The 13,009-nt window shown below is 37.7% G+C and overlaps 1 protein-coding gene across 1 annotated transcript in view; it reads left to right on the plus strand.

Annotated features, from left to right (window-relative positions):
• The first annotated feature begins 52 nt into the window (after positions 1-52).
• Positions 53-13,009, plus strand: part of LOC110025636 (tRNA (cytosine(34)-C(5))-methyltransferase-like) — a 71,180-nt gene continuing 58,223 nt past the window's right edge. Inside the window, 2 exon segments of the mRNA XM_020726216.1 lie at positions 53-376; positions 2,756-2,844. Coding sequence (XP_020581875.1) covers positions 170-376; positions 2,756-2,844 — 296 coding nt within the window. The 5' untranslated portion in view covers positions 53-169.

Here is a 13,009-nt window from a genome sequence, read left to right on the forward strand (position 1 = left end):
TATATATATATTTAATTGAGAAATATAATGCCATTATATGGAATATGAATGACATAAAAAAACCTAAGCCCTGCACTTCACTCTGGACCGGTTGAAAAGGGCACCAAATTATTTTCCTCCGACAACCGCAGCGTAAAGCGGCGGCGAGACCACCGAAGCTGCAGCGGTGATGGGCGGAGGTAAGGGCGGGCAGAAGCGCGGTCGAACACAGCGGCGGCACTTCAGGCAGTCCAGAGATAACACCTGGAAGTATGGCAATAAGAAGACCCGCGCCGATGAGGACTCTACCATTGAGGATGCCGATGCTGACCCCAATCCTAATCCTTCCTGGGAGCCCTTTTCCACAAAAAATCCCGGCTTTGAGGAATATTACAAGGTAGTCGCTGCTCCGTTTCCTTGTAAAATTAATTCAAGAGGTTTCATGTCATATTTGATTCCCTCTCGTCTAAAGCTATGCTGGAATCGGATTGCTCTTCGGTCGATCGGAGTCTTTTTAAGCATGGAAAATTGAATTTTTATTCAAAAGTATGCTTTTGATGATTTATTTAGCTGGAATGTTACATCAAACTCAGAGTGATTATCATATTGATTTTTTAAAACTTGCATAATTGTTTGTATGAGTAAAGGCGAGTGCTTGCAATATGGCTTACTAGGACAATAATTTATTCCCCCTCTAAATAAGAAAATGAATCTTAATATACATTTATGAATACCCCATTCATTATAATATATACATTTATGAATACCCCGTCCATGGTCTGTAAGATCGTTGCCTTGATGGCATAAAAAAATTGCATTTTGTGCTTACAGCAATGTTTAAAATTGTAAAATTTTGTATTGAAATATTCTTTTTTTATTCGACAAGACAAGTCTCAAGACCTGTTTAGAAATAAGCGTCAAAATAAAATCATTAAAAAAGTTAAAAATATGAAAAACAAAACATTTAAGAGTAAGGGTTTAAATTAAAACATAACATTATATAAAGCTATGCACATAATAATAAGTAAGAAGTCTAAGATAAATGAGTAAACATACAAATGTCTAAAAAAATAAGTAAAGTTAAACATGCTCGCAAAGAAATATGACTTCAAATTTAAAAGACACTTTCATGACTTGGAGGGCTATCATTATAATCATTCTTGTAATTGATTGCTTTCTCTGTTATCTTATTCTCATTTGTATCAACATAATCTCAATCTTCTTGATAATTTTTAATGTCATTCATCTTTCTCGTCTGTAATCAGTAAAGCTTAATAAGAATATTCTTCAAAAAAATTACTATTTTGATGTACTTAAAGGTTATGCTAACCTTTTAATTACTTTCTTGTCAATGCCGAGCTGTTATTTTATTTCTCAACCAACATATCAAAAAAGTAAAAATAGAGGGCATGCCTCTTTAAGAAAGCCTCAAGGCATGCCTCACTTGTTTGGGGCGCACATCCCTTTTTATTTACGTGAGGCTATTGCCTTAAGATACTTCATATTTCTACTCTCTCTGAGGTGCGCCTCAAGGTACTTATCTTATTCCATAATTTTAAAAACTTAATGACTCACACTTGGGTTCTTTTGATGTTGGTTGATTGGAGTCTAAATCAAGCTCAAAGCACGTCTTACATGAGTCTCAATATAGTACTTGAACAAGGAAGATACATTTTCTTTTGTTTTCCTTTTCAATCTTTGGGATTTGTTCTGTTTCAAGCTTTTCTCTAGTGTGGTGTCCATGGGTGACTTTTTTTTTGATTCTATGTTATTCTATGGTTCTCTCAAAATAAGCTTTCCGGGATAATCCTAGTGATATTTTTATGCATCTCTAGTATTTCTAATAAAATATATAGCTAGCATGCCCGTGTTTTTCATGCTTTATACTTGATATAATTGATGTTTTGATTAATCAGCATCTTTATGTCGTTTCTTGATAAAAAATGTCGAGCACATATAGTAATAAAAGCATTTTCAAGCCACTAATTTTGGGTGACTAATCCTAAACCAAGATCAGCTTGACATATGTTTCTACTTGCAAAATCCGCTCTCTACTATACTTCAAGTTTTTCACTTAGTCATTGAATTTGATGAAGTTTGTGTGTTTTCAAGTTTCTTCAAACTTTTGGCATGTTTGCTGGCTCTAGATTTAGTTCATTCCAAACTAATAAGAGTAAACCCCTTCACCTTAGCAAATTATTATGTGTAAAAAAATATGGCTAGCCTTTTTTAGCATGTTTACTCAAGTGTAAAGGCGGGATTTACAATCACAACACCTATGCATTTCTTTTGCACTGCAATGTCTCAACAAACTTTTTTTGTGTTTATATATATATATATATATTATAGTTATTGATTACAACAATATATTAGTTATTGATTATATTGTAATGCTTTAGGTGGTCATATAGAGGGTTAAGATGTTATGTAGAATATGTAGGAAAATGAATTTTTCTCTGATTTTGATTGAATCATAATCTAGTGTTTTTTTATTTTAGCTTAAAGGTAAAGTTAAGGCTTTGTGAAGTTTGTTGGCCTATCTTCTTATTGACGCATATAAAAAAATCTAAATCAACTCGAAAATTAAAATTTTGTCTAATATTAGTTAAAGTTTTATTTCATTTTATTTTTTTATATTTTGTTGCAAATGTATCAATTATATGAATATATTTTGTGTAATAAAGCTTATTTATTGATGACAATTATTATATGTTAGCTATTCACAAATTTTAATTCTAATCTTTCATTAAGTTGATAATTTACAAATTTGTTATAGGGGCAAGTAATTGTGCCTGAAGAGGAATGGGAGGAATTTATCTCTCTTTTGAGGAAGCCATTGCCAGCTGCATTTAGAATTAATGCCAGGTATATCTTTCATTTTATTTATATATTTTCTTCAGCCTAATGTTGTCATTTATAATGAGTAAGCATGGATATCTTGTCAGTTGCCTAATGTTGTCATTTTTAATGAGTAAGCATGGATATCTTGTCAGTTCTAGCTTCTCATAGTCAATCTGTAGTTGAGTATTACTTGGTTGTCGATATAAGATTTTCCTAGTGTCGAAGGCTCTCGGCAATGCAAGGTTTGACGAATATCTTATCTAGTGGTCTTTACCCTTTTGCATTGTTGTTGAGTTTTATTTTATTTTACATACATGCCATCTTATCTTTGCCTGAAAAGGGAAATTTCACTTTTTAAAAATAAAGAAGATCATTTTTTTGATGTGATTTGAAAGATTTTGGTGTTTTAAATATAATAAGTAAACGTTAGGTGTTAGATATGTAAATACATAAGTATTGGGGGGTATGTATGTCCCCTTTATTTTATTTTTGTTGAAGCTCTGGATGGATATGATTATGAATGTGAGTAGGCTGGCAGTTGGAGTCTGAAATACCAAAAACTAATGATGACATCACATTTGTGAAATTTGAAAGCTCGTTCTCAAATTATCCTATATTGCTGTGAACCGTCATCTCTTTTGCGCCAAGTGTATACGGGTATTACTATAAAAAATCTAATCACAAGACTTTTTTCTAAGGCCTAGTACATTCCAGCATGTGCATTAATTAAAAAAAAAAGGTCATAGCCCTGAAATCAACATTAGCTCATAATCTGGGTACTTGATAAATTTTTTCTTACTTTTTCAAGTTCCTGTCCAATAAAAATGTAATGCTTTGAGGATGACTTCTTGTCTTCAAATAACCTAATATAATCAGCATTGGAGAGTGTTTAAATGTATGCCTTGAGTTTGACTTCATGCCTTCAACTAAGCTAATATAATTGACATTGGAGAGTGTTTTAATGTTTGGATACTTATATTTAGTGCATAACAATTTTTTCTTTGAATACTCTTGATATATTTGAGGATCCTTGGATTAGGTTCCCAGTTCTTATTTTTTGGATTTTACATAGACTAACTTACCAATCCGACAACGAATTTGATTGATACTGGAGTTAACCCAAATCACGACTATAATGACACATTTTATTGCTGACTTCAAACAGTTATGAACAAATAACAAAACGAGTGCTGAAATAAAAGCAAAGAAAAACAATAAAACAAAAACAACCCTCTTTAGCGGGGTGCAGTAGGTCTGATCGGTGGAGGGAGCTGCTGGAGAGATTGTGGGAGGCTGACAATTGGCGGGAGGCGCTGATACGGTGGTCGGGAGTATGCTAGAGGGGACCTGCAAGGTGGATGATCGGCGTGAAGTGTCAAGGAGGAAGTGTGGGGGTTTGCTGGGAGTAGCTTGAAGGTTGGTGGTCTGCTCACGAATGCAGGGGTGGCCGGCGGTGAGTGAGGAAGACCTAGAGAGGTGGTCGACCGACTGGGGAGTGCTCGGGAAGGAAGGCGGCGGTCGCTGGAATGAATCAACAAGATCCATGACTTGCTGGGATGAGCTGGAAGTTGGAAGAGCAGCGGGATTGAAGAGGGTCGCTTACTTGTTGTGAGTTGCCGATAAGAGGTGTGACTGCTATAGGGAGGCTGGCGTGACCAGTGACCTACCAGCTGGAGCACGGGAGGTCGGCTCAGTCTGTACAACGCTTTAAGGTGGATGGCAGCTGGGTGGAGTGGGAGTGAATGGAGATAGTCACCACCTTGGGCGAGGTACAACTAGAGCACCACTCATCGTTTGATATAACCCTCGGAAGGGGGGAATGCCTTAAAGAGAATTGAAATCAGAGATGGACAAATACTGGTTAATCTTCAACAAACAACAATTATAAATAAGAGGGAATTAATAGATAGACTAGGCAAGTAGAAGAATTGGCAAGAAATAAATGAGGGGGAATAAGAAAGAAAGAAATTTGAAATGCAGCCTATGCGAAAGAGGGGAAATTGTGCGTGAGATTAGGGAAGGGGGGCAGAAGTTAAAGAAGCTTGGCTGGTGTGGTCCAGTAGGGAGTCTGGACCAGCCTTGTACTACAGTCGGTCAGGACTCAAGAGCCCCACGTCAATCTCCCGGGCTTTGGGAAGCTTCAACAGCAGTCCTCATTCAGGCCACCACCTGCAGCCTGCAGCAGCGCCTACCGACAAGGCTACATCCAGAGTTGGAAAGATAGTATGCATCTTTTGCATCACATGTACTACAAAAGACAGTTTGCAGGTTGATCATTGACGGTGGAAATTGCGAAAATGTCTTGTCCACACTAATGGTGAAGAAGTTGGGTTTGGTCACAGAAGAACATCATTGATCCTATTCTCTCACATGACTGAAAAAGGGAAATGAGATACGTGTAGGTCAACAGTGCTTAGTCAAGTTTTCAATTAGAGATTAATTACAAGAACAAGTATGGTGTGATGTGGTTTAAATGGACGCATGTCACATTCTATTAAGGAGGCCGTAGAAGTTCGGCTGTAAAACTCAGCATGAATACTTACTCATTTTAGAAGGATGAGAAGCGCATCATGTTGTTACCTGTCAAGTATGCGAGAGGCGTGGTCGACACAGAGGATGCGTTAGTCGCACGAGCCACCTTCATACAGCCAGCTCAAGATTCACTGATGACACTAGTGTTAGTCCTCCTAGAAGGTGTCAACAAAGAGAGTGAGATACCCGCACATCTACAACCACTACTACTCGACTTTAGGATGTGATAACTGACAGGTTTCTAGATGAATTACCACTACTGAGGGACATCCAACTCTCCATAGATCCCGTACCAAGATCGGGGTTATCGAATAGACACGCCTACAGATTGAGACCCATGGAGTAAGAGGAGCAACAACATTAGGTGTATGACCTCATTACCAGAGGAGTAGTCAAAGATGGTACCAGTTTGTGTGCTCCCTACCCTTTTAGTACCCAAGAAGGACGGTTCATGGCAGATGTGCACGACAACTGGGCCATTAACAAAATTACCATCAAGTACCGATTTTTCATACCACACTTATATGATCTCTTAGATTAGTTACACGGAGCCACCATCTTCTCCAAGATCGATTTGTACAGTGGATGCCATCAGATAAGAATGCAGCTAAAAGACGAGTGGAAGATTGCTTTCAAGATACAAGATGGTCTATATGAGTAGTTATGTCCTTCGGCTTGTCCAACACAACCAACACCTTCATGCAGTTGATGAATCAGATGTTTCGGGCCCACATTGGGAAATTCATGATAGTCTGCTTCAACGACATTCTGGTATGTAGTAAACTAGAAGAGAAACACTTTCAACACCTTGGGGCAGTATTCGAGGTATTGTAAGCTGGACAACTATACACCTATTCGAAGAAATGCCACTTCCTAGCAGACAAAATAAGTTTTTTTTGGTTATATCTTACTATCATGGATATTCAGTTGGATCTGACGAAGATCAAGACAATTGTGAGCTAGACTGTGTCACAGTCATCTGCTGAGCTATGATAATTTTAGGGACTACCCTCCTACTGGAGATTCGTCAGGAACTTCAGCACTATCACCACCTTCCTAACATAATTGTTGAAAAGAAAAGAGTTCACATGGACAACCACAATTCAGACCAATTTCGACACACTAAAGGCGATGGTGGCTCAGACACTAGGTCTAGCCTTACCCTAATCAATCAAATGTTTGAGGTTGAGTGTGACACATCTAGCATAAGAATTAGAGCAGTAGTAAGTCAAGGAGGTGGCCCTATCACTTTTTTCAGCGAAAAGTTGAATGACGCTCGAAGAAAATACTCAACCTACGACAATGAATTTTATGTCATTGCCAAAACCTTGGAGCATTGGAGTTATTATTTGCTGACGTGAGTTCACGTTGTTCACAGATCACGAAGGCTTTAAATTCTTAAACAGTCAAAACAAATGAAGGGGCGACATGCCACATGAGTAAAATTCTTAGCTTCATTTCTGTTCGTGCTTAAGCACAAAGCACAATGCATAAAGCCAGATGTATTGAGCCGTCGTCACCTGTTGATCACGTCAATGTAGACTCATGTTGTAGGTCTTGAGTTCATAAAAAACTTATACGAGACAAACAAGGACTTCTAAGAGATATGAGAGCAGCGTTGGGAGAATCCTACCTGGCAGTACTATCTTGCAGATGACTACTCATTCTACCCGAGTAAAATATGTATTCCCAGATACTCGGTGAGAGATGATATTGTTCAGGAGGACCACAGTGACAGACTAGTTGGACATTTTGGTAGGGATAAGACTCTCGCACTTGTGTGAGAACACTTCTTTTGGCCTCAGCTAGGTCCGACGGTGTAGGATTTGCCATATACCCGAGGGTAGAATACAAGATTGTACACTCCTTTGCCGGTTTCAGAGGCACCTTGTGTCGACGTCAGCATGTACTTTATGGTAGGACTTCCTCGCACACAACGGGACATGGATTGTGTGATGGTGGTAGTAAACAGTTTCTCAAAGATGCTTCATTTTGTGGCTTGTCACCGGACGCTGGATGCATTTCACATTGCCGACTTATACTCCGAGAGATCGTGAGACTACATGACATTCCCATGAACATCACATCCGACAGGGATGCCAAATTTTCTAGCTACTTCTGGAGAACTCTGCATGGTAAATTAGGCTCTAAACTTCAATTTAGTTTCGCAGCACACTCTGAAACGGATGGCCAGACCGAGGTATTAAACACGAGCCTTGAGAATCTTGGCGATGCTTCGTGGGAAAGACATTAAATATTGGGATCTCATTCTAGCTCAAGACGGGTTCGCCTACAACTGATCCATTAGTTAGACTCGGGACGCATCATTAGAGGAAAAAAGTATTTGAAGGATTCACAATACTTTTGCCAAAGATGGGGCAAGAGAACGCATCGTCTACAATCATTCGATGAAAATATAATATGATGAGAGAGGTAAAAAGTTTGCGGTGATTTTTGATGTGTAGAGCACCGAAATTCAAAATCCATAGCATACTTAAAATGTTCCTTGTATTGGAACCAGTGGAGGAAATAATATGGAGGAAGATGTGGAAGGTTTGAGAGTTCCGAAGCAAGTGATTGTACTTCGCCAAAGAGAGCACAATGTAACATGAAAGTGCGATATTTGTACAAGAATCATTGACAAGAAAACATGCCCTAGTGGCGTGTTGGGTAGAAGGAGGTAATTAAATTTGGCCTCACATTGCTTTCAATAATCATTAGTGCGATCACAATGAGAACATCAAGGGAATGGTTTTCCTTAATGACCATTTCCATTACTAGTAAACCCTCCACAAATACCATGACCAACAGTGAGGGTAGTGTGATTATAAGATGGCGGGGGACACAATAGCTTGTTGACTTGATGAATACAAGAGACATGAACAACAATATTGAGAACAATGTAATTGATCATTGGTCGAGATTGTACATATTGATGGGATGAATGAAGGTTGAAGGGAAAATTGACAACTATATAATCTTCATCTTGTTGTGCAAGTCCATAGGATAAACGGTGAGAGGTCCATTGCAAAACAACTCATCCCACTCACCCAATACCCATTGAGTGCGATAGTAACACTAGATGGGCAAATTCTTTTGCTTTCGAGAAACTTGGTCATAGTACAGGGTAGATCCCTAATTATGTTACTTTCTTAGAAGTAGAGGTGAAAATTTCATGTTGCCTTGATATTCATTTGAAACTTAACTCTTGAGACTAGTAAATAGCTATATAGCTTGGATTTGCTATCATTCTATGAAAATGCATTAATATGAGACGATTTTTTATGGGATCCAATAAGAAATTTAAAGGTAGAACATTGGTAACATAGGTGGAGTGTGTTTGTATTGGGGGTGAGGGGTGGGGAAGGAGGTGTACAATTTTAAGAAGATTGTGCACAAGTGGAGTTCTTTTCTTAAATTTTTTATGCAATGCAGGATTTGATATCATTCAATGGAAATGTATAATGTAAACTAATAGAAAAGCATTGCTAGTTGAAAAGAATTAACGACAAAAAATATCGATAACACCAAAAGCCTCTAGAATTCTCATTAAAATCAGCTAACTTGGAGCATGGTGTATTTTAGAGACTTTAGTAAATTTTTTGCTCCTTCCTCTTCAGGAATATAAAATTTGAAATATCTAGAAATGTTAATATTAGAGACAATAGAAACTGAGTCTAGTTTTCATTTATCCCTAGCATCAACGAGAATATGAGATGCAACAACCTTAGAAAGGACAATGCCATTAATCTTATGTTGAGGTGTGGAGTTTGGGCAATCAATTCAGGAATGCACAAATTCCAAGGCAGGATATAAAGTTGATTCCAAGTATTGAGTTGATGCTAGGTCAAAATTTGAGGAAACGGCCTCTATTGCATTAGTTGATATAATTTTATTAGCCACTAGCTTCTAGCAACTCTCCGTGTCGCCAATTGCATGCTTACGAGAAAATATTTTACTAGCATAAAGTAGAATGCCTTCAAATTGAACCTTCTACTAATAGCTATTTGGTGTGGAGCCAATCCAAATTTCTTTTGAAAGAGGAGAAGAAACATCCACTTCGACTAAAGCCCTAGTTGAGCAATAACAACAATTAAAATATGTGAGTACAAAAATGGATTAATTGAGAATGTGAATGGTAGGATTTGGGAAAAATAACCGAAATTCGAGTGATATGGGGTTCTACAAAACAATCATACCGAGACATCCATTTAAATGTACAGTACATGATACATGGGATTTGGAGAGTGCCTAGGGTTTCCTATTTTGATATTGTGTTCAACAAAAAATAAATTTCTCCATGTTATTGTTTGAATATGTCATGTCTATAAATATACTTACAAAGAGATATAATTAGGAATTAGGTCAAAGAGAATAATATTCCTAATTATGAGGAGATTAGCTACTTTTCTTACTAATATATTTACTTTTAGTATTTAAAGTTCTATATAAAATGTCAAGTCTATCTAATGCGTCCTTTTATCTTCCTCTTGATATTTAATCTTGTTCCTCATGGCGCGTGACAATTGAGACATTGTTTGCTTTTTTCTTTTCGAGGATTATAAATTTGGTATTCACTACTCACCCTCCCTTACAAAGCCTTGCTTGAGTTGATTGCTTTGTGCTACAGTAGATCTATGACATTTTTTCATTAAAGAGATGCAATATGCATGCTATCCAAATCTTTTCTTTTGAATCTTTCAAACATTCCATTATGGTACAAGGAGCGTGAGTGCTCTAATTCCATTAGATTCACTGAAACATGGTGAAAATTAACAATGACATTTCTTTTTTTTCATGTCTATAAATGTTACTAATGTGCATATTAACTACTCTCCAAATGCACAACAAACAAATAAGGCATATGTCTTTCCAAATACTGGTTTAGCGCAAGTTGCATTTGAAGTTTATTCGTAGGAAGTATTACCGACCATGTTCTTTACTAGTTGTTGAGATTAGAGTCTTAATCTTACTATTTTTTTTTCTTACTTTCATGTGTCAACCAAATGAGTGATATGTAACTTTTACTCGTTCTTATAGTTTAAGTATAATTGTTGCTATATAAAGTTGAACTAAACAAGCCTTAGCAAATATTATTTTCACCTTAGTAGCATTGATATGATATCTAAATAACAGTGAATGAACTAGTCAGTTATCTTGGTTTTCTCTCTTAAATTTGGATTCAAGAGTTTATCGTGCCTTATCAGCCCTGTTTTGATTCGATCATTATTAACTTTTGTTGATTTTTCTAGCAACAAAAAGTGATGATGTAAGGATGGGAATGTTAAAATGAATATAAAGTGAAGGTAGGAGAGAGAAATTGAGAAAGAATTATATGGGAGGAATTCATGATCAAACCCCATTAATGATATGATAGTGAAAAGAAGACTTTGTTGTTTAGTTATTTGCAATGGCAGGTAGAAGTAAAGCATAAATTAGTTGAGCTCAACCTAGCTTATTGTTTGTTTGTGTTTGACTCATTCAAAATTTAGTGTTCTTGTGCTTGTCTTATGTTTTTTTTGCAAACATTGTGTTTTTATTTGACATTTTCAAATTCAAACCAATCACTGACCAATTTTGAACAAAAGAAAAATAAATAACTGAGTCAAACACCATAAAATCATTATAGTTAAATACTATCCAATTAATAAAACTAAAAAAAAATTAATTGAGAAAAAAAAAATTAATTGAGTATATATATATATATATATTTTGAAAAAGCCCAAGAGCAAATATATTAATACGAAAAATATACAGAAAGATTGTATGAGAGGACACAAAAGAAAGTCCAACTCATACAATACAACACACACAAAACCTAAATAAAGCAAATATGCAAAAAACTAAAAAGTCACAAAAGGGCACGGCACAAAAGTGCTAGAGACGTCCCACTTTAATCCTCCTGTCTTGAGTTCTCGGAAGTGAGCCGATTAACAAATTTGTAAGGTGAGTACCATTGCCCGTAGTAACCAAAGTATCATCCATCAGATTCTTGAGCTCGAGTAGATCTCCATTCTTCTTTTTCCTCCTGGATGTGTAAACCTGTCATTCTTCATCCGATGATTGACTCATCTGATCAGTAGATTCCAAAGGTGATCGGACAGGTGTAGGTCGTTGCACATCATGATCCCCATGAGCATGAGAACATTAACATTTTTCTGGACCTGATGAGGCGGTGGTGAAGCAGTAGAAGTATTTCTACCTGTATTATCGACGATAGGTTCTATGGCAGAAGGAGTCTAAAGAGTCTCCCTCTCCCCCACGATAGGAGGTTTCAAAGACTGGGGAGCTACAATTGGGGACTGGATGGTTTGTCATATTGCCTACGAGGATATTAATGTCTTCCGGGGTATCCTTCTGATGATCAATAGTGTCAAAAACTTAGTGCTGATCGGGATGAGATGAAATCATAGCCTCTAGCGGAGCACTTTGCTTTTTTGGTCTGAGGTGGGGGTGTAGATGGTGACATTAGAGTTTTGGAGTGGCCGAACATATGACAGTTCGAACAATACGACGAAAAATGCTCATTCTCTACCTTCTGCCAATATCCATGGTGCTGTGTGCCCAAACAAATTTCCTCAGAAGCAGGTGAAGTGATGTCTTGTTCAATAAGTACTCTAGCTTCAGATGGACGAGAAAGATTAAAAGTAGGAATGCTCGTCTTGAGTGACTTTCTGTAAGCTTAGGCAATAGAGTACAATACTTTTTGAGAAAAATAATGAAATTTCAGACCAGGGAGGCGAATCCAAATCAGAATGATTGGCGATTCCGTCTATGGGTCAAAATCCACAGACCATTTCAAAATCTTCATTGCTCTGTTATCAATCTAGATTATTCTTTTATCAAATAAGCGCATGTAATCTTCTTCATTGTTAATTTGAATAAGAACGTGTCTCCCATCTAATAGTCTAATTTTCCACTTTCCAACAAGGTGCATAAGTTCAAATTTTTTGTGAATGAGCTCCATTTTGGGATGACCATATAGAAATTTTCCAACCAAATTCAGATGACAGGAGGAAGCAAGTTGAATACCATCGTCTTCTGTAAAAAAGATAGCAGACTTTCTATTTTCCTACTAGGCTTCTTGATGTTCTTCGCCCACTCAAATGGAGGAAAAGATGATGATTTAGGTGTACCTTAGGTGTGAACACCCGCAAGGGCAGCAACATACGATCTGTTCGAAGCCATCCCAAAAGAGGGAGGTGAGGCTGTGGGGCAGCAAAGTGACATTAGAGGAAGAGCAAATGCCGTAAGGGAAGTTGAGTAGTGGGCGATTCGTTCGAGCCAGAGGAACGTGCCCCTAGAGAGAGGACAGGAGCCGCAGAAGAAGCCGACGCTTCTCGGGATGACGAAGAACAAGCCGCGAGCCGCATAAAGATAAAGGAACCCGCGCTTCTCGGGATGATGAAAGAACGAGTTTGCAGAAGAAGCCCGCGCCCAGACGTCCTTCAAATGTCGCCCCCGAGCCTAACGCCTTCACATGAGAGCCGTTGAATCACAAACGAGCCGCAACGACGCGACGGCGAACAGGCGACGAAGATGAACACGAGGAAAAACGAAATCGCAGTGAATTAGAGAAACCAAGGATTCACCATAGGTGAACCCTAGCAGGATGAGAGCAAGAGCGACGATGGCTTTGATAAGTCTTTGTTTGTAA

Source organism: Phalaenopsis equestris, unplaced genomic scaffold, assembly GCF_001263595.1.
Source record: "Phalaenopsis equestris unplaced genomic scaffold, ASM126359v1 Scaffold000319, whole genome shotgun sequence".
Lineage (NCBI taxonomy): Eukaryota > Viridiplantae > Streptophyta > Magnoliopsida > Asparagales > Orchidaceae > Phalaenopsis > Phalaenopsis equestris.